General features: G+C 46.8%; 2 protein-coding genes across 2 annotated transcripts in view; one reads left to right on the top strand and one right to left on the bottom strand.

Annotated features, from left to right (window-relative positions):
• Itgae (integrin subunit alpha E) overlaps positions 1–21,297 on the bottom strand; it is a 60,527-nt gene that overhangs the window by 17,810 nt on the left and 21,420 nt on the right. Inside the window, exons 16-25 of the mRNA XM_042699456.1 lie at positions 20,106–20,236; positions 18,799–18,968; positions 16,284–16,412; positions 11,843–11,916; positions 7,711–7,843; positions 6,081–6,179; positions 5,572–5,654; positions 4,379–4,453; positions 3,484–3,547; positions 3,190–3,297 (exon numbers count right to left, since the gene is read on the bottom strand). Coding sequence (XP_042555390.1) covers positions 3,190–3,297; positions 3,484–3,547; positions 4,379–4,453; positions 5,572–5,654; positions 6,081–6,179; positions 7,711–7,843; positions 11,843–11,916; positions 16,284–16,412; positions 18,799–18,968; positions 20,106–20,236 — 1,066 coding nt within the window. The remainder of the gene's footprint in view (positions 1–3,189; positions 3,298–3,483; positions 3,548–4,378; positions 4,454–5,571; positions 5,655–6,080; positions 6,180–7,710; positions 7,844–11,842; positions 11,917–16,283; positions 16,413–18,798; positions 18,969–20,105; positions 20,237–21,297) is intronic.
• On the top strand, positions 211–2,861 carry Haspin (histone H3 associated protein kinase). The gene has a single exon (XM_042699452.1). It carries the CDS (start codon positions 211–213, stop codon positions 2,365–2,367), a length of 2,157 nt encoding a protein of 718 aa, XP_042555386.1. The 3' UTR covers positions 2,368–2,861.

Below are 21,297 nucleotides of genomic sequence, written 5' to 3'. Positions count from 1 at the left end.
ATTGCCCTGTTCTCAGCACGCCCCGCGAACGCCTCCTGGCGGCATCTGCCGACCCCCGGGCCTGGTCTGTCTTTCCCAGCACACCCCCCACGAGCGCCCCCGGCGGCGCCCGCCGGACCGCGGGAGGCGGGGCGGGCGGCGGCGGAAACGCGCGCGCGCCGCTGCCAGTCTCGCGGTGTTTGAGTTTGAACTGTTCGGCGGGCGCCGGCCATGGCTACGTCGTTCCGGCCGCCGGGGAGCCGGCTGCTCCGCACGTACGGGGCCGGGGGCGGCGGGAGGCTGCGGCGACGGCCCTGCGAGGCGGCCGTCCACTGGTTCTCGCCGCAGGACCGGGGGCGCTTCTTCAGCAGCGCCAGCAGCGAAGCGTCGTCCCCGTCCGTCGCCTCCGACGACCCCGACGATCCCGACTTCCGCGGCAGCCCGGAGGCCCGGCCCCGCAGGCGGGAGACCCGGTCCCGGCGCACGGTGACCGCTCGGCCTTGGCGCCCGAGGCTACGAGCGCGGCCCCCGCAGCAGTGCAGCACTCCGTGCGGCCCGCGCCGCCCGCCGCCCTTCCCGGGCCCCAGCCCCGGCCGAGACCCCGGCTTGTGCGGCCTGCCGGGGGGCGGCGGCGCCCTGGACCCCAGCGCCTCCCTGTTCAGCTCGCCGGCCCCATCTGGGTCCCCGGGTTCGCTGGATGCAGCCCCGCGCGGCCGCCGCCTCCCCGCACCCTTCCCGGCCACGGGAGGAGGCAGTGTCGTCCGGGAGACTCGCGGAGCGCGCGGCGGCCCCCGGCCGGCCCCCCGCAGCCCCACAGATTTATTGGGAAGCCTAGAGGGCGCTGAGTGCGGGCCCGCGGCCGAGGACGCCACGGGGCCGCGGCAGCGAGAGGGACTGGAGGGCCCGAGCACAAGGAAGAGCCGGGCCGCAGACCGGGGGGCCAGAGGCTGCCGGGGACTTAACTCACCTGGGGAAGTCGACAGGCCTGTGAGAGCCCGCCCAAGCCGGAAAAGGAAACATCAAGAAGGTATGGAGACCTCCGCTCTCCATTATCACCAGACTGAAAACGGCCCAAAGATGGGAAGAGATTCGTTCCTGTCCGAGAATGTGACTCATCGAGACAAAGCCTGCTCTTGGGCCAAAACCAGGGCCTCCTTAAACCTCCACAAGAAGAAAGTTGTGACTGATGTGTCAGAGGTATGCAGCAGCCACACCATGGCCACTTCTCTCTCAGCATCCCTATCAGAGTGTTCAAGCCCTTCTATCATGAACAGAACGAATAGTGCACTTTTCTCTTGGCATTCCTCTTTTATGCATTTGCTAAGCCCCTTAAAGACTGTACATGTTCCAGACAGAAAGGCATCTGATGCTGAAAAGGTGTATGGGGAATGCAATCAGGAAGGTCCTATCCCCTTTAGCTCTTGCTTTCCCATAGAAAAACTGGAACACTGTGAGAAGATTGGGGAAGGGGTGTTTGGTGAGGTGTTTCAGACAATGGCTGGCCAAACACCTGTAGCACTAAAAATCATTGCCATTGAAGGATCAAATTTAGTGAATGGATCACATCAGAAAACCTTTGAGGAAATCCTGCCAGAAATTATCATTTCCAAAGAGTTAAGCCTCTTGTCTGATGAGGCATGCAACCGCACAGAAGGCTTTATTGGGTTGAACTCAGTGCACTGTGTCCAGGGGTCTTACCCTCCCTTGCTCCTCCAGGCCTGGGATCACTATAACTCAACCAAAGGGTCTCAGAATGATAGGCCTGACATTTTTGAGGAAGACCAACTCTTCATTATACTGGAATTTGAGTTTGGTGGCATGGACTTAGAGCAAATGAAAACAAAGTTGTCCTCCCTTGCTACTGCAAAGAGCATTTTACACCAGATCACTGCCTCCCTCGCAGTGGCAGAGACATCACTGAACTTTGAGCACCGGGACTTGCACTGGGGAAATGTGCTCTTAAAGAAAACCAACCGCAAGGAACTCCACTACACCCTCAATGGAAAGACCAACGCCATTCCCACCCATGGTTTGCAAGTCAACATCATTGACTATACCCTGTCCCGCGTGGAGCGGGATGGGATTGTTGTTTTCTGTGACATTTCCACAGATGAAGAGCTATTTACAGGTGAAGGTGACTACCAGTTTGAGATCTACAGGCTCATGAGGAGGGAGAACAACAACTGTTGGGATGAATATCACCCTTACAACAATGTCCTCTGGCTACATTACCTCACAGACAAGATTCTGAATCAAATGACCTTTAAGTCCAAATGTAACACCCCTGCCATGAAGCAAATGAAGAAGAAGCTCCAACATTTCCACAAGACAGCGCTGAACTTCAGATCTGCCACTGACTTGCTCTGCCAACACAGTCTGTTTCAGTAAGCCAGTGTATCTTACTCCCTTAAACAGAGGGGTCCTGGTCTTGAAGCCTCTGGTGCGGTTTTTCAGTTTCCATCCCGAATCTCAGGGTGGAAACTGAAATTTTGGTTGAGTTGGTTAAGGTTGTTGTTAACAGATGTTCTTTAAACTACCTATGAGAACAAGTATTTACAACCTGTAAGTCTGCTTCCTACTTGTCAGCAAAATCCATCTGTAAAGTGCATATTTTTGTTTTTGAGCCTTGATCTTTTATGTAGCCTGAGCAAAGTGCGAACAATCAGGAAAGCCCAGGCCTCAGCTGTTAGGCTGAGTTGCTGCTTTAGGTATTAGGCTGCCTTTGGGAACTGGACAAAAGATAGTCAACTGAAAGCAAAGAGGCTTTAGGAAAGACTAGAGGGAGAGAAAGGGAAGACAATTTATAGAGGGAAGTGTGGGATGTTTTTCAAGTTCTCAAAGCAGAATTTCAATTTTCAAAAGGGAAATAAACATTTTCATGGTTACTAATAATGTTGGAAATTTTGCTTCTTATCAAAGTGAGGAAAAGAAATGTTTTAAGAGGTGAGTAATCAATATTCCTTCTGTTTTCCCCTGGTTAATTAATCTTGATTTTTTTGTTGTTGATTGATCGGTGTAGGGGGTTGTTTGTTTGACTATGTAGCCTTGAACTCATGATCTGCCTATCTTAGGCAGCCTTCTGAGTGTTGGGATTACAGTCATACTCAGCTATTAACCTTTTTTTTCCCCTAAAGTTCTAGTTTTTATATTGTTGAGATCTATAAATACACTAGAAAGATGTGCTTGTGATAAAGAATCACTTTTACATACCTGAGTTTTTGTCAGATTTTTCACTCTTACAATCTGGAGACCTTGTAATTTAATTGGGACACAAATTTGCAAGTGGAATTTGGCTCCAAAGACATTTTCTCCATGTATCTGTCAAATCAGAGCAGGAGAGTAAGTATGGTGGCACATACCTGTGACCTCAGCAGTCAGGACACTGAGGCCCGAGAGCATAAGTTTGAGACCAGCCTGAGATGCTGAGATGCTTCAAACAGGAAGGGAAAGGAGGAAGGAAAAATCATTGGTAGTGTTGCTTTGCAACAAGCACTAAGCACTCACACTGAAAAGGAATTCTTTGTGTTCAGAAAGTCCCAGGCTTGCATTCATGTATACCACTGATGGTCTGCAATTAAGAGAAAATACATTAAGCCTCAAAGTCTCCTTCTCCTTTTTGAGTGTATTGAACTGTATATACTAGTATAGAGAGTACCAGCCCCTTAAAAGGAATCAAAATTGAATGTCAGTTTAAAATGTTTATAAGGTGGTTGGGGTGAAGTAGACTATTGTGTCTAGTTGGGCTGGTTTGTTTATAATGATCACTACTCACAGTGGTCTTCCTAATTTCTAGCCCTATAGTCCTTTTCCACCCATACCATCGTATCTGTTCCCTCTTATAGAAAAATAGTTGGGGTAGAGCGCTCGCCTTGAGCTGAAGAGCTGAGGGACAGCGCCCAGGCCCAGAGTTCAAGCCCCACAACCGACAAAAAAAAGAAAAATAGTTGGTAATTTTTGTTTGTTTTTTGCTGGGCCTGGGACTTGAACTCTGGGCCCAGGTGCTGACCCTGAGCTGTTGTGCTCACGGCTAGTGCTCTACCATTTGAGCCACAGCTCCACAGTCGGTGGGGGGGGGGGGGGGGGGGGGGGAACGTGTTAATTGGAGATAAGAGTCTCATGAACTTTCCTGACTGGGCTGGCTTTGAATCACAATCCTCAGATCTCAGCCTACTCAGTAGCTGAGATTACAGATGTGAGCCACCAGCACCCTGGTCTGGCAGGGCTCTTTTTGATGACCACTGTGAAGTGTCTAGAACCTAAACATTAGTGTCCTAGATCAGTGTCAGATGCTTCAGAGACGACAAGGACCATGTATCACCTTGCCAGCAGGTCCATCACAGGCCTGAAGCTCTCCTGTGTGAAGAATTACACAGGCATCAGCCCCCTTGGAAGTTCTTACCTGGGGAGAACAGCAGTGAAGGCAGGCCGGAATTGAAGACTGTGAGTCTCTCTGGCCAAAGACCTTTCCTCAGAACTGGAAATACAAATGTAAACAAGTGACTAAATAGGAAACCACCCTTAAAAAGTATTAACTTTTTTACTTTTTTGTATTTTGGTCAGTCGTGGGGCTTGAACTCTGGGCCTGGGTTAGGTCCCTGAGCTTTTCAGCTCAAGGCAAGCATCTACCACTTGAGCCACAGTGCCACTTCCGGTTTTCTGGTGGTTAATTGGACTTTCCTGCCTGGGCTGGCATTAAATGACAATCTTTAGATCACAGCCTCCTGAGTAACTAGGATTACAGGCATGAGCCACCAGTGCCCAGCTAATTTTTTTACTCAGGGCTGGGTGCTGTCCTTGAGCCTTTTTTTCCTCAGAGCTAGCACTCTACCACTTGAACCACTGCTCCACTTAGGGCTTTTTTGGTATTAGAGATAAGTCTCATAGACTTTCCTGCCTGGGCTGGCTTCAAACTTAGATCCTCAAATCTCAGCTTCCTAAGTATTACAGGTGTAAGCCACCTGACTAAATGGGCTTTTTAAGCCTCAATATTGTTCACATTGTGGGCCAGATAATTCTTCATTGTGGACTTGCCCTGTATCTTGTATGATGGTTAGCAACGTCCTTGGTAGTACCTCCTCAGTCATGACAATCAAAAATGCCTCCAGACATTGTCTCTGAGGAGCAGAATCACCCTGACACCATACAACATCCTACCCTATACAAGGGGATTGGCAGATGACAGTTACTCCTAAGTTAAAACCATAACTAGGAATCTTTGCTAGCTGGGCATTGGTGGCTCATGCCTATAATCCTAGTCACTCAGGAGGCTGAGATATGAGGATCATTGTTTGAAGCCAGCTCAGGCAGACAAATCTGAGAAACTTTTATGTCCAGTTAATCACCAAAAAGTCAGAAATGGATGTGTGGCTCAAGTGGTAAAGTGCTAACTTTGAGTGCAAAAGCCAAATGAGCAAAGAAAGAAAGATACATACATACATACATACATAGATATCTTTGATAACAAGAAGAGAAGACAGAGTCACTGTCAGGATACAGAGGCTCCCTGAGGTTTCTCTGCTCTCTGGGCAGTAGGGTTATGATAGCAGTCATATCACATATGTTATTGTGTGCTGTGTCGCAGGCACTACTTACTTGGAGATTGTCACAGTGATGTCTGCTGTCCTGTTGGGGAAGGGGAAGGCATTCTCTAGCTGCCAAACTACTGAGGCATTTGCCTGTTTTAAAGAGAGAGAAATAGTCACTTGATACCGTTCACAATCCAACCGCTTACTAATTAAACAGAGCTAGGAAAAGTGTTAGTTCTATACATGTTAACACCCTGCACTCCACATCCATAATTGCAAGTAAGCCTCAAGTGCAAATGCAGAGTAAAGTTGGCAATCAACCCTTTTCTGCTGCAGACAGATCATTTGATTTGATGCCCTTCCACACTTGCATACCTGGGATGAACCGACACTAAGCTATGGATGTATTTTGAGAAACTATCCCCACCCATCGTGCCACTTTCAGAGCTATTCTAGCAGTCCTGAGCACTGCTGAGAGAAGCACAGTGGCCACAGCTGAAAGACCTGAGTGAGGCTCAGGTGTGGACAGCACTGACTTCAGGTAGGAAGAAGAGCCAGCTTATCCAATAGACTCACAGACGACTTCTTGAGTATGGGGTGGCCAATCTTGCAGTTCATGACCAGAGCAGAAGCAACTGGCACTGGATCATCACACTGAATGTCTGGAGAGAAAGGCTGTTAACACAGAAGGAGATGCTGTTCTTAAGAAGCAAAAGAGAAAATATTTCCTAACACAAATTTAATAATCATTCACTGATTTTCTACATGCCAGATGATATGGCCAGAGCTGGGGACCCAGTCTTCCTCACAAGCTGGGCAAGAGAGCTCAGTGGGAGAAAGCTAAAGAGGTGTTTTTGTTTTGTGTCATGCTGGGGCTCAAATTTGGGACCTGGGCACTGTCCCCAAGCTTTTTTGCTCAAAGATACTATTCTACCACTTAAGTCACTGCTCACTTGCAACTTTTCTTTTTTCTTTAGGTGGTTAATTGGAAATAAGAGTCTCAAGGACTTTCTTGCCTGGTCTGGCTTCAAACCTCCATCCTCAGATCTCAGCCTCCTGAGAAGCTAGGATTATAGGCATAAGCCACAGGTGCCTGAATAAAGTAGAGTTTAGATAAAATGCCTAAGTTGGTTCAGTGACAGCAGCAGAGAGCAAAAATGGCAGGAGGTTGGTTCTAGCTAGGTTGACTACAATCCTCACTGGAAGGGCATATTGCTTTGGTACTGGGCTGTGGATTAATGTCCCATTTACCTTAAGTATATAAGATAGAAACTTAGTCTGCTTCACTTTGTCAAAATGACAGCACAAATAGCCTAGGACCAACCCCTGGGGATGCTACACTATCATTGCAATGGAGTGAAATTTATTGAGGCACTGCAATTAGGAAACTGCATTGTGGCATCAGATAGTTATTAAGGGATTCTAGGAATGACTGGAGCTCGGGTAAAGCATGAATAAAGCTATTTTAATAGCAAAGCAGGGCTGTATAAAGGGGTCAGTCTGGGACAGGTCTAGACTGTGGAGTGGTCCACTGATGATTAATTACAGATGAAAGCTGTGTCCAGAACATTTGTTTTTTTGGTCAAGGGGCTTGAAATCGGCCTGGGCACTGTCCCTGAGTTCTTCAGCTCAAGGCGAGCGCTCTACCGCTTGAGCCACAGTGCCACTTCCAGTTTTCTAGTCGGTTATTGGAGATAAGAGTCTCATGGTCTTTCCTGCCCAGCCTCTCTTTGAACCATGATCCTCAGATCTCAGCCTCCTGAGAAGCTAGGATTACAGGTGTGAGCCACCGGTGCCTGGCTGTCCAGAACATTTTATCTGAAGCTCTGTAAGAAATTCAATCTGCTTCTTTGTAAAGTGACATAGTTTCTCCAGGCAAGAGAGAAATGATTTCATAGTTACTGATACAACTTCAAGTATCAGTCTCAGCCAGGTGCTGGTGACTCACACCTGTAATCCTAGCTTCTCAGAAGGCTGAGATCTGAGGATCATGGTTTGAAGCCAGCCCAAGCAGAAAAGTCCATGAGAATCATCTCCAGTTAACCATCAAAAAGCTAAAAGAGGAGTGTGCCTCGAGTGGTACAGCTAAGGGGCAGCATCCAGGCCCTGAGTTCAAGCCACAGTAGTAGTACCAAAAAATTAAAAGAAAAACAGGCACACAGCAAAGGAAGCACAAGTGAACATGCTTCCAGAGCTGCTCTCATACCTTCCACATCTTCTTAAACTGTAAGTTTTGGGGGTAACTCAAAGCCATGCTTGTCATGAAGGAGTCTTCCCCAGAGTTCATTAGGCTGATGTTCATGGTAAGCTCTTTGGTGAGACCCACTACCAGCTCTTGCCTGTATAGGTGAAGATAAAAACATTACCTGTATGCAATCTGCAAAGCTTCAATACAGTAGGATAACAGTGTGTGTCTCTGTATATATGTGCGCACTCACCAGTCTTGGAGCTTGAACTGTCCTTGAGGTTTATTTTGCTCAAGGCTAGCACTCTTATTACTTGAGCCACAGCTCTATGGCTTTGTTGCCCAGGCTGGCTTTGAACCTCAATCATCACACCTCAGCCTCCTAAGTAGCTAGGGTTACAAGCATGAGCCACCACCACCCAGCTTTAGGATAGCATATTCTTAGCTAAATTGCCTTAAGGATTCTCTTTTATGTGTGTGGTACTGATGTTTGACATCAGGACCTCACATTTCCTAGGCTGGTGCTCTACCACTCAAGCACACTTCCAACCCTGTTTTTTGTTTGTTTTGGGATAGGGTTGCAATAACTTTTCTGCCCAGGCAGGCCTCAAAACAATCCTTCCCATCTGAGCCTCCCAAAAAGCTAGGATTTAAGGTGTAAACTATCTGTGCCCAGCTTAAACAATGCATTCAGCTTACATTTTCTCCCCCTCAACAGAAGCACACACCTGGATACTACACCCACTGGAGTTGCTAGGTGAGATTATAATGTACACCATTTAGTGCAATCATATTCCAGATGCCAAACACTGTGCCTCATATGCCCAATCCCCATAATAACCCTACAAAATAGTACCACTACTCTATTTTGCAGAAGAGAAAACAAGCAAAGAGAGGTCAATTCACCTGAGGTCTAGTAGCCACCAAAGAAAGTTACAGAAATCATGTCTATAATCCTAGCTACTCAGGAGGCTGAGATCTGAGGATCAAGGTTTGAAGCCAGCCCAGGCAGAAAAGTCCATGAAACTATCTCCAATTAATCAAAAAACCAGAAGTGAATGTGTAGCTCAACGGATAGCCTTGAGCAAAAATAAAGCTAAGGGACAGCACCTAGGACTCTCAGTTCAAGCAAGAAAGAGAGAAGAAAGGAAAGGGAAGGGAAAGAAAGGAGAAGGAAGGAAAGAAAAGAGAAAGGAACGAAGAATTCAGTCCAGATTTTCTAAGAACAATTCACCCTAGACAAGGTCCTCTGTGACACAAATGTACCTGTTCCACAAAGGTTTTTGGAGCCCTGAATATGTGCCAGCTGCTTGCTCAGTGCTGGAGAACAGAGTACCTTAGACACAGTTCTGCCTTTGTCTCAGGGAGCCCTCTTTGTTGGCCTCAGCTTTCTCACTAAGTCACTCAGACCCTTCCAATTCAAAGGCTACTGTTTAAGAACATGAGTCTGTTCAGCCTGGAGAGGAGAAGCCTTTGGAATATATAAGAACTTCCCATGGGGCTGGGAAGGTGGCTCAGTGGTAGAGTGCTTGCCTTGCATGCCTGAGGCCCTGGGTTCGATTCCTCAGCACCACATAAGCAAAAAGAAAAAAGCTGGAAGTGGTGCTACATGGCTCAAGTGGTAGAGTGGTTGCCTTGAGCTGAAGAGCTGAGGGACAGGGCCCAGGCCTAGAGTTCAGGCCCCATGACCAGGACCCCCCCCCCCCCAAAAAAAAAGAACTTCCCCTGACTGCCAAGAGACTTAAGTAGTTGACAACATAGTAGGACAACATAGTAACAGCACAATGGTTTTCTGAGACAGGATCTTGCTTTGTAGTACACTGGAACTCTTGATCCTCCTGTCCACCCTTCTGTGTGTTGTATTACAAACATGCACTACTACACCAAACAAGGAAACAATTTTAACTATTTGCAGTGTCCAAAAATGGCCAGGCACTGTAATCCTAATACTCAGGAGGCTGAGATCTGAGGGTTGAAGTCCAAAGCCATACTAGGCAGACAAATCCAAGAGACTCTTCTCCAATTAACCAGAAAGAAGCCAGAAGTAGAGGTGTGGATTCAAGTGATAGAGTACTAGCCTTGAGTGAGAAAGTCAAGCAAAAGCACAATGCCTCAAGTTCAAGCCCCAGGACAAGCACAATTTTAATGTCTAAAGATGGGATATGCAAATCTGGGAAGTGATGTGGCATATCTTTTGTTACTGTTTTGTTGTGTTTTTATTTTATCACAGCTGAAATTGGTTGAGGGAAAGATAGAGACAGGGCCTACTATGGAAATCCATGCAAGAGACAGTAGATACATGCCTGCATTAAGACAGCAGTAGTGGAGATGTAAGCAGGGAGGAAAATCAGAGATGATAAAGCTGGGAGATCAGAGAGAGGATTAAAGGACAAATTTGGAGCCAGGGGCCGATGGCTCGCACTTGTGATCCTAGCTACTCAAGAAGCCAAGAGCTGATGATCATGGTTTGAAGCCAGCCCCATCAGGGAAGTCTGTGAGACTTAGCTCTAGTTAATCACCGAAAATGCCAGAAGTGGATCTGTAGCTCTGGTGGTAGAGTGCAGTCTTGAGCAGAAGTAGCTCAGGGACAATGCCTAGGCCCTGAGTGCAAGTCCCAGGACTGGTGTACACACACACACACAGACAAAAGGACACATTTGGAACATCTAGTTTGGATGGTTTTCACCAGGGAAGAGAACACAGGAAGAGACCCCAGGATGGAGGAAGATGAGTTCAGTGTGAGACATGAGCAGAGATGCCTATAGGATAAAAAGGTAGAAGTGCTAAAGGTTGGTTATACTGTTCTAGACTCCTACAAAGAGATCGGAGCATCACTAGAATATGTGGCAGAGTTTCTTAATCTGAGTGACAGTTTCAGAAGGATTTAGGATGCAAGCATTTATGGATGTGGATGCACATGTGTTCTCCTAAGGAGAGGGCCTATAGTTTTCATTAGGTCCATGTCTGCAAGTCAAAGGCATGCTATCCGCTAGAGGGCAGTGCAGGGCAAGCTTTGTGTGTGCTTCATTTCACAGGGAATTAGCTAAACAGTAGTTATGTCTGTAATTAATTCCCTGTTAAAAACAGCTGTGTCTGCTCATTGGACAGTGTTCCAAAGCACTCGAAGGTCATGAATTGGGTTCTCAGTGGGCAGTATTTAGCTGTCCACATCTAAAATGTGAGCCTGAGAGGGCTTACCAGGACTTGAGAAAGTGTCCTTCCCCACAGATGCCAACTCTGGCCAACTGGCTATCAGTGTCATGATATACACATGGCACTAGTTGCCAGAAAAGGATTTTTAAGACAACTACATGTCCAAGCTTGCCTTATCAGTCCAGTTCTTTTTTCCTTTTTTTTTTTCTTTGGGGTCCAGTAGTGGGGCCTGAACTCTGGGCCTGAACTCTGTCCCTCAGCTCTTCAGCTCAAGGCTACCACTCTACCACTTGAGCCACAGCGCCACTTCAGGCTTTTTTTTTCTGCTTATGTGGTGCTAAGGAAGTGAACCCAGGGCCTCAAGCATGCAAGGCAAGCGCTCTACCATTGAGCCACCTTCCCAGCCCTCAGTTCTTTTTTTGAGTGTGTGTGCACACACACTAGTACTGGGGCTTGAACACAGGGTCTGGAAGCTGCCCTTTAGTTTTTTCATTCAAGGCAGGACTTCTACCACTGCAATCCTTGGGCACTGGTGGCTCATACCTATAATCCTAGCTACTCAGGAGGCTGAGATCTGAGGATTACAGTTCAAATCCAGCTCAGGCAGGAAAGTCCATGAGAACTCTTATCTCCAATTAACAACCAGAAAACCGGAAGTGGAGCTGTGGCTCAAAATAGTAGAGCACTAGCCATCCTTGAACTAAAAAGCCTCAGAAACAACTTCCAAGCCCTGTGTTTAAGCCCCATGAGCAACAGAAAGAAAAAAAAGTGCAATCCTCAGATCTCAGCTTCCTGAGTAACTAGAATTACAGGCATGAGCCACCAGAGCCTGGTGAGTCAGATTTCTGACCTATAAAATAAGAATTCATATCTCCGTATCAATGAGATAATCAATGCCAATGCTCCATGGGAAAGGGGTGAGGGTAGAAGGGACTATGTAATGGCTCCAGGAGGTGTTTGCCCAGGATGAAGTTAACTATAAAGACAGGATCAAACTCACTGAGAGATGGTGGTGGCCAACTGGAACTCAGCAATGCAAAACAGTTTGTTCTTGCAGGCCTTCTCATAGGGCAGCTGTAACCAGAGGAGCAAGGGTCAGTGAGGTGAAAGAGGCTTCAACTTTCCCAGCAGCCCTGCCTCTTAACCTTCTGAGGATATTTGGCTCTCCTGTCTCCTGTCTTAAGTACAATTAGGAGTAAAGGCTGATGCTGGGATGTTTCCACACAACCAGGACAGCCAACAAAGATATTCACAGACCTGGCCTATAACATGGACATACCACTTTGGCCACTGGCCAAAGTAAAGCATGTGGTGCCCTTCATGGAATTATACATATCATATGCACTAAGCAGTAATTCCCATAACGATCCTCACTAGTGCCATCATAAGGACAGGAAAAACCTGCCTGTAGTCTTTTCAAGGACAGTCAGGAGAGCAGGGCAGGAATAGGAGTCACCCGATCAGATTTTTTTTGGGGGGGTCCGGTTGTGGGGCCTGAACTCTGGGCCTGGGCGCTGTCCCTCAGCTCTTCAGCTCAAGGCTAACACTCTACCACTTGAGCCACAGCGCCACTTCCGGCTTTTATCTTTTTGCTTATGTGGTGCTGAGGAATTGAACCCAGGGCCTCATGCATGCAAGGCAAGCACTCTACCACTGAGCCAACTTCCCAGCCCTCCGATCAGATATTAAGCCCACCCCAAGAGAAAAGGAAGGAAGGAGGGAGGGAGGGAAGGAAGGAAGGGAGGAAAGAAGGAAGGAAAGAAGGAAAGAAAAAATGCTATGGGTTCTCTCCTTGGCCAGTCTTCTCTGTAAGTTAACAATCTTGTTTATGTATCACAGATTAATTCAGGAAGTCATGTTTGGCTCAAAAGCTCCCTTCAAGCTTGAAAATCCCCAATTTGAACTGAATTAGATTTGCTAAAGTAACTGTCTATTTTTATAATGAAGGAAAAAGCTCAGAAATGGAGCTGTGGCTCAATTGGTAGAGCACCAGCCTTTACCAAAAAAGCTAAGGGACAGTTCCAGGTCCTTAGTACCAGCACACACACACAAACACACAAATACACTAAATCTTTTTCCCAAACCATCATAGGAAATACATGTCAAGCTAGATGCATACATACTGTTAAAACAGCTCAACATAATACTTATTACAGAGGAAATAGCCCCAGTGATGGGATCACTTGATTCCGTGTACTTCCTGAGGTAATGACATCCTAAGGACATAACTTCTGTGACAACCCTACCAAAAACACACAGCCTAAATCTGAGGTTCAGTAGTATTTTATAAGTATTAATCTGGTTTTCATCATACTGTGTTGTGTAGGAACATGCTCTTATTTTTAGGAAATATACACTGAAGTGTGGAAGATAAAAAGGCATAATTTCTGTAACTTCCAAATAAACTATCTGGACTGTTGTTTTTTTTAAATTTTGAGATGGTATTTTATGTTGGCCAAGCTGACCTTCACCTCCTGAGCGCCAGTGATCTGCCTCAGCCTTCTGAGAGGCTGGGACAACAGGCACCAGCCACTTGACTTTGCATGAATCTTCATGACTTCTGGTAAGTTGAATATTTCAAAGTAAAGATTTTCTTTGCTTTTTTGTTTGTTTCAAGAGAAAATACCATCTAATGCTAATCTACAAACCACCAAAACTCTATGACTTTAGTTTTTCTAGTCTTTTTTTTTTGGTCTGTTGTGGGACTTGAACTCTGGGCCTGGGCACAGTCCCTGAGCTCTTCAGCTCAAGGCAAGTGCTCTACCACTTGAGCCACAGTGCCACTTCCAGTTTTCTGGTGGTTTATTGGAGATAAGAGTCTCATAGACTTTGCTCCCCCAGCTGGCTTTGAACTGCAATCCTCAGATCTCAGCCTCCTGAGTAGCTAAGCATGAGCCACCAGCACCTGGCTTTAGTCTTTTTCTACATTAGTTAACTTGTCAATACCACAGTTTTAAAACTTTTAAAAACAAACACCTGTTGGGCACTGATAACTCATACCTGTAAACCTACATGGTTCAAAGCCAGCCTGGGCAGGGAGATCCATGAGACTCTTATCTCCAATTAACCACAGAAAACTAGAAGTGGCTCTGTGGCCCAAAGTAGTAGAGTGCTAGCCTTGAGCAAAAGTGCTCAGAGAGTGCCTAGACCCTGACTTCAAGCCCCATGGCCAACAACAGCAAAAAAAAACCCAAATAAACAAAAACACCTGCCAGGCACTGGTGGCTCACGCCTGTAATCCTAGCTACTCAGGAGGCTGAGAGCTGAAGATCATGGTTCAAAGCCAGCCCGGGCAGGAGAGACCATGAGACTCCTATCTCCAATAAACCACCAGAAAACCAGAAGTGGCGCTGTAGCTCAAGTGGTAGAGCACTCGTCTTGATCTGAAGAGCTGAGGGACAGCGCCCAGGCCCAGAGTTCAAGTCCCATGACCGACAAAAAAAAAAAACACCCTATTATACATTTAAGATACTCTTTGCCTAATATGTCAAGATGCTAACCTTGACTCACAGAGAATCTTAGTCTCTTATGCTTGGACAATGTGGATGTGGTGTGGGGACAGTCACCTGATTATGTTGCTTTCCTCTTGGTTCTCCATGTCTGGATGATATACTAGGTACTGATCACAACCGGAGTTAAAAGCTTATGTATAACTTAATGAACACAGAGCATGTTTAAAATTAAAAAATACAGGACAGCCTGGATACTAGATACTGGAGGCTCCTGCCTATGGTCCTATGTAGTGAGGAGGCTGAGATCTGGAGATCCTTGTTTGAAGCTAGCCTGTGCAGAAAAATCTATGAAACACTTATGTCTAATTAGCAAAAAGCTGGAAGTAGAGATGTGGCTCAGATGATAAAAGAACACCAGCCTTGAGTAGTCTTGAGTATAAAAGCTAAGCAAGGGCATGAGGCCCTGAGTTCAAGCCCCTGTATGAGCATACACACACATACTGGATAGTCTGTGCATGATTGTATACACCTACAAACCCAGTATTTTGGAGGCTGAGGTCGGAGAATGGCTGAGTATGAGGCCAGCTCCGGTTACATAGGGAGACCATGTTTCCAACAACAAAAATACTGAACAGTTACGAGTGTCCTAGGACTATCCAGATATATGCATTGTTTTCTGTTTGTTTGTTTTTGGATTTTTTTTTTTTTTTGGTTGGTCGTGGGACTTGAACTCTGGGCTTGGGCACTATCCCTCTTGAGCTCTTCAGCTCAAGGCAAGCGCTCTACCACTTGAGCCACAGCCCCACTTCTGGTTTTCTAGTGGTTTATTGGAGATAAGAGTCTCATGGACTTTCCTGCCTGAGCTGGCTCTGAACCATGATCCTCAGATCTCAACCTCCTGAGTAGCTAGGATTACAGGTGTGAGCTACCGGCACCTGGCATACTCATTGCTTTTTATTTATCCCAACTCACTGTAATTATTTCTTTTTAGGCATGGTCTTGTCTTGAACTCATGATCTCCTTGCCTAGACTTTCTATGTGGTGTGTCTACAGGCATATGCCACCATGTCCAGCTGCAGTAGCTACTTTTTTTTGGGGGGGGGGGGCGGGGGTCCAGTCGTGGGGCCTGAACTCTGGGCCTGGGTGCTGTCCCTTAGCTCTTCAGCTCAAGGCTAGTGCTCTACCACTTGAGCCACAGCGCCACTTCTGGCTTTTTTCTTATGTGATGCTGAGGAATCGAACCCATGGCCTCGAGCATGCAAGGCAAGTGCTCTACCACTGAGCCACCTTCCCAGCCCCAGTGGCTACTTTTTAATGCTTGCATTAAAAAGTTCTAAATGAAGCCTGTTCTAAATGAAGCCTGTCAGGGTACCCAGGACCTAAATCCTGGTCATACAGCCACTTTAGGTGTCAAAGGATCTGGCAGCTCCACTATTTTTCTCCTGTCCCCTCCCCAATTCTTTTAAGTTGTGAAAAGGCTTCTGTGCTATCACCTGCCTGTTTCAGCAGCACTGACAGCACCAGGAAAGTCTGGATGCAACCTTGGAAGGACCAGACACTCCATAGGATGGGCCCTATGGGGGCAGCCCAGTCCAAACCCCACAGGAGATCCCACCACACCAGCTTCAGACGCCCCCACCAAGCAATGCTCCCAGAATGCACCATGTTCATAAGCTTAGTGAAATAGTGAACATAAAGGAGAATATCTCGGGGAATTGTTTGGAGGCCTGTTGCCTACCATTGAGCAAATTCATACCCTATCAAAGTCTCCTGAAGGAGGCCTGAAGACCCTCCTTCCCAACTCTAGCCTTTACTGAAGTCAGGAGAGGAAGTGGCGCTGTGGCTCAAGAGGTAGAGCACTCGCCTTGAGCTGAGAGCTGAGGGACAGTGCCCAAGCCCAGAGTTCAAGCCCCACGACCAACAAAAGAAAAAAAAAATGAAGTCAGGAGAGGAGGTGTTTTTGTGAGATGGACCCAGAATGGCAGTCACCTGGAAGATGGCAGAAGGCTTCACGTAGTGGTCCAGGATGGGGTGGGGCTGGCCCCTTGGGCCCTCAGGGATCTGGAGCTGGTAGCTGACTACAATGCTGATGTTGGAGAAGCAGTCCTCCTCACACAGCTGCAGGATCAACAGCACCATGGAAGGCAGGGTCAGAATTACATGTGGAGAAAATGATAACAAGAAGACTCTCACTTGGATACAGTCATTAAGAAATTAACAAAGGTGGCTCACGCCTGTAATCCTAGCTACTCAGGAGGCTGAGATCTGAGGATCGTGGTTCAAAGCCAGCCCGGGCAGGAGAGACCGTGAGACTCCTATCTCCAATAAACCACCAGGAAACCGGAAGTGGCGCTGTAGCTCAAGTGGTAGAGCGCTCGCCTTGAGCTGAAGAGCTGAGGGACAGCGCCCAGGCCCAGAGTTCAAGCCCCACGACCGACAAAAAAAGAAAAAAAAAAGAAATTAACAAAGGGGTTGGGTATGGCCCAAATGATAAAAGGCTTTTCTAGCAAGAAATAAAAAGAAATAATGAAATCGGTAAATTGGAAATCCTAAAGCATTTTCTGAAAAAATACAGCCTGAATGAAAACTTTCTTTGAGCAAGCTGCCAAGAGCATTGAAAAACTGCCCTGGCCTTAGGTCTTATGACTTCTGGTTCTATCAACAATCACTAAGGGATTGTGGCCCTCTGATGCCCAGAACTGACCTGGACTTTATTTGGAGGACAAATAGGAGCTATGGGAGGGAAGAGTCAGTCACATCTGAGTTTTCAAAGATGTTTCTCAAAATCTGTGTAGAAGAACATACTGAACATGTTAAAACTGAAAATAAGCACAATGCCAATGGCTCACACCTGTAATCCTAGCTACCCAGAAGGTCAGAATCTGAGCATCAATGGCTTACACCAATAATCCTAGCTATGCAGGATGCTGAGATCTGAGAGGATAAAGGTTCAAAGCCAGCCAGGGCAGAAAAGTCTCTGAGACTCCTATCTCCAATTAACCAGAAAAAGGTTAAGTGGTAAAAGTACCAGCCTTGAGTAAAAAAAAAGCTGAACAACAGTAGGAGGCCCTGAGTTCAAATCATAGTACTGGTACACATACACACCCACCACAGCCCTGAAAATAAGGGGTCAGCAGAGAATGCCATTTGCCATACTTTTTTAAATGAGCCTTCCCACCAAGAAAAGGGCTTTGAATATACAGAATAAATGAGTTACATTTCCAGTGGAAGTGTACTCATGCTTTTATTTAATGAAGGCCATGGATATAAATATCTTTAAACCAACACTTTGGGAGAAGATACACTCAGAAGCAGAATGCAGGATTTTGTTTTTTGGAATAAATGATCCATGTAGGTTCAGAGTTCTAGGTCCTTTTAGGCTCTGCTTACTGACAAATACAATTTTTTCTCATGTCTCTGAACACCTTGTAGAGGAGAGGAGAAATTTTCTAAATTATTACTTCTATTTTTCCTGTTTATTGTTCAATTTTTGTGATACCGATTTGTATAAAGCTATTTATCCTACTGTCCTTGTCAAGTGAGGTTAGATAACATACTAACATACTGAACATTTGTCTGTATGTGTGTGTTTGTGTGTGTTGGTACTGGGGCTTGAACTCAGGGCCTGCGTGCTATTAGCTTTTTCACTCAAGGCTAATACTCTACCACTTGAGCCACAGTTTCACTTCCAGATTTTTCTTGGGGGGGGGCGCAATTTCTGGTTAATTGGAGAGACTTTGCTGCCAGGCCTGACTTTGAACCTTGATCCTCAGATCATAGCCTTCTAAGTAGCTAGGATTACAGGTGTGAGCCACCAACCCCTGGTATAACATTTCCAATTTATTACCAGAAAAATTTTCTTCAGTTATAAGAACATTTCCTTTTTGTCCAGGTCCAAGTTCCAAGAAGTTCAGAGATATAGTGTTCAATTTTAGTAGGTTTTTTTCTTCCCGCTTTTGTTTTCTTGCTTGTTGTTTGTTTCGTTTTGTTTTGCTTTCATTGCTATGGACAGAAGCCAAGGCCTTATACATGCCAAGCACATGCCCTACCAAGGAGCTAAATTCATAGCCCAAGTTGCTTTAATTTGAATTTCTGGTATGATTATCTACTATGTTCATGCCATTCTGTGGCATGGTGTGCTAGGATTACTTTAATCACTTTATTTGTGTGCACTGGTGTGGGTCCTGCATCGCATGGAACTTTATTTATTTTTATTTTTATTTTTTTGCAAGTTCTGGGACCTGGGCACTGTCCCTGAGCTTTTTTGCTCAGAGCTAGTGCTCTACCACTTGAGCCACAGCTCCACTTCCAGCTTTTTGGGTAGTTATTTGGAGACAAGAGTCTCACAGACTTTCCTGCCTGGGCTGGCTTTGAACTGTGATCCTCAAATCTCAGCCTCCTGAGTAGTGAAGATTATGGGAATGAGCCACCAGTGCCCAGGTGCATGGATCTTTTGTTAACATCACAGGTCACTCTGGACTCTGGTCTAACTTCTTCCCCTTACCTCTCCGTTTGTGGGGATGAGCCAGATATGCTCACACAGCAGGGGGCTGCTGGTCCAGTTCCTAAGGCGGTCCTGACAGTCAGTCATGTGGGAACACTGCAGCCTCTTCCTCTGCTTCACTGCATCCACGTCCATGGTGAAGTTGAGCAAAGCTTCTCTGAGGCCTGGGGCTGAGGACCACAGCTTCCTGAGGGGACTGGCCCGGCAAGGCCTGGCAAGGTTCAGGCAGAGACCCCCACCCTGCTTGAGACTCCACAAGCCCCTGCTGGGCTTGGGCACCATGCAGGGCCTTTTCTGGGGCCAGCACCAGGTTCTTCACTTGGAAGGGCATTTCTCACCACCTCTGGTACTGGCAGTGGGCAATCCCTAGGGCTCTGGACTTCACCAGTGCAGCCCATTCCCAAGTCTGAGGCTGTCCTCCTTAGGGAAAGAGGCACAGGGCAGGAAGTTGGGAGGCAGTGAACAAATAAGGAGAAGGAGGAAGAAGAAGGGAGAGAGAGTAAAATCTGAGCACAGAAAGGCCTTAGAGATGCCGGGGCCATCTGCCTGTTCCTGTATAAAACAGAAGCCAGAGCACAGAGAGGGAAAAACACCTGCCCAGTGTCACACAGCAGGCTCTGTGTAGTAATAGGTCACTTTCTAGTATCAAGTTCACAATGGCCCTCACCCCAGGAGACTGCTCTGTGACTTGCAGTCGGCTATCTCTGGGATTACTCCTAAAGATGATGCCCTGGCGACTGTTATCCAGATGCTGCCTAGAGGGGAGCACTTGAATTGGCAGTGGATACTTCAGCCCTGAGAACCATGCCTCGCCACTCCTGGAAAGTCTCCCAACTCAGGATGAATGAGAGGCCTGGCCTCCAGCAGACCATTCAATCTCACCTTGGCTGGGAAGCCTTGATGTGGGGAGCAGAGAAAATATAACTCAGAGAATAGAGGAAGGGTACCCCTAAGAGCCTCTCAGGCATACACATAGGCAGAGGCAGATGGAGACTAAGCAGTAGCTGGTTTTCTGTGTCTTAGAAACTCCTCTCTTCAAAGAGCTCCAGTTGCGCAATTGGTTAGCGCTTACTAACAAGAAACTCCTCCCTTCAAGCCAATAAGGACTCCTTCCCAGCAATGTGGGTGTGACACGGGACCACCCTTTTCAGGCTGGGCAGATATCTCAGACTGACAGAAGAGCTCAGGGCTAGTAGAGGAAGCTCAGGCACAGGGCCTACACCAACCTTCACCCTGCCCTCTTTCCCTGGCTGCCACAAGCCACCATACAATGGGCACAGCATGCCAGACTGCAAGGATGTCCTTACCTGACACAGTGGCCTCAGTTGCTGAAATGATTTTAAAACACAAATCTACATTCACTCTGCCACCAAAGCCAATGGGCAGTGCACTGGGGGTGAAGTTCATGGACAGCTCCAGGTGAACCACAGGTCGTGAGCTAAACAAGACAGCAAAGAGGTCCATGAGAAGTGTGCACTGAACTCTTGGGGCCATGCTTGGCTGATTCATTCACGCATTCAATGAATGGGAGTTCTGAGACCTCAGGCTGCAGGAAGAGACAAATCCTTGCTCTATGGGGATGCAGACAAGCAAATAAGAACTGGGGCGGGGGGGGGGGGGGCGGGGAGAGGGGTATGTATTGATTATGGTGAAAATAAAATAGGGCAAAGTGACAGAGACTGGGGACTTCTTAGATGGTGTAGTCAGAGGTTTACCTATCCAATGAGGAGGCACTGAAGTTTTGGTCAGTTAACATGAAAGCCAGTTTCATGATCTTAGAGGGACAAGGAACATTCTAGGCAGAAACTACAGCTAGTGCAAAGGCCTTGAGGCAGGAATGGGTTTGGATTGAAGGTCAGCAAGACTGGAGTACAATGTATGAGACAGAGGGCTTAGACGGAGCCAGCAACAGACATCAGGCTCCTATGAAGAACTGGGACTTGGCTTCACATGGCAGCCATTGAGGAGTGAAGAGGTCCCTCAGCTACTGCATGGGATGGAGCAGAGAGCGAGGTCTTGGGAAGAGATAACAGTCTCTTACACTTGTACGTATTGGGGGGGGAGGGGTGCACGTACCTGCTTGTACCTATACTGGAGCCTAAACTCAGGGCCTTGCATTCCTGCTTAGCCTTTTCTCTCAGGGCTGGCACTCTACCACTTGGGCCATACTCCTACTTCTGGCTTTTTGCTTGTTTATTGGAAATAAGAGTCTTTCAGACCTTTTTTTTTTTTTTTGCCTAGGCTGGCTTTGAACCAGGATCTTTAGATCCCAGCCTCCTGAGCACTAAGATTACAAGTGTGAGCTGCCATGTCCAGCTCTAGGAGGTATTCTGGAGACACAACCAACAAAATGTTGACAGAGTGGTAGAGAAAGAAAAAGGAGGAAGGGTGACTTTGTCCAACAAGAAATGCACTCATCACCTGGCTTATGCAACTGTAACCCCTCTGTACATCACCTTTAGATTAACCAAAAAAAAAAAGGAATCAAGGCTGACTGGG

Source organism: Dipodomys spectabilis, unplaced genomic scaffold, assembly GCF_019054845.1.
Source record: "Dipodomys spectabilis isolate Male_0828 unplaced genomic scaffold, ASM1905484v1 ptg000250l, whole genome shotgun sequence".
Classification (NCBI taxonomy): Eukaryota; Metazoa; Chordata; class Mammalia; order Rodentia; family Heteromyidae; genus Dipodomys; species Dipodomys spectabilis.
This window is presented reverse-complemented; position numbering and strand designations above follow the sequence as displayed.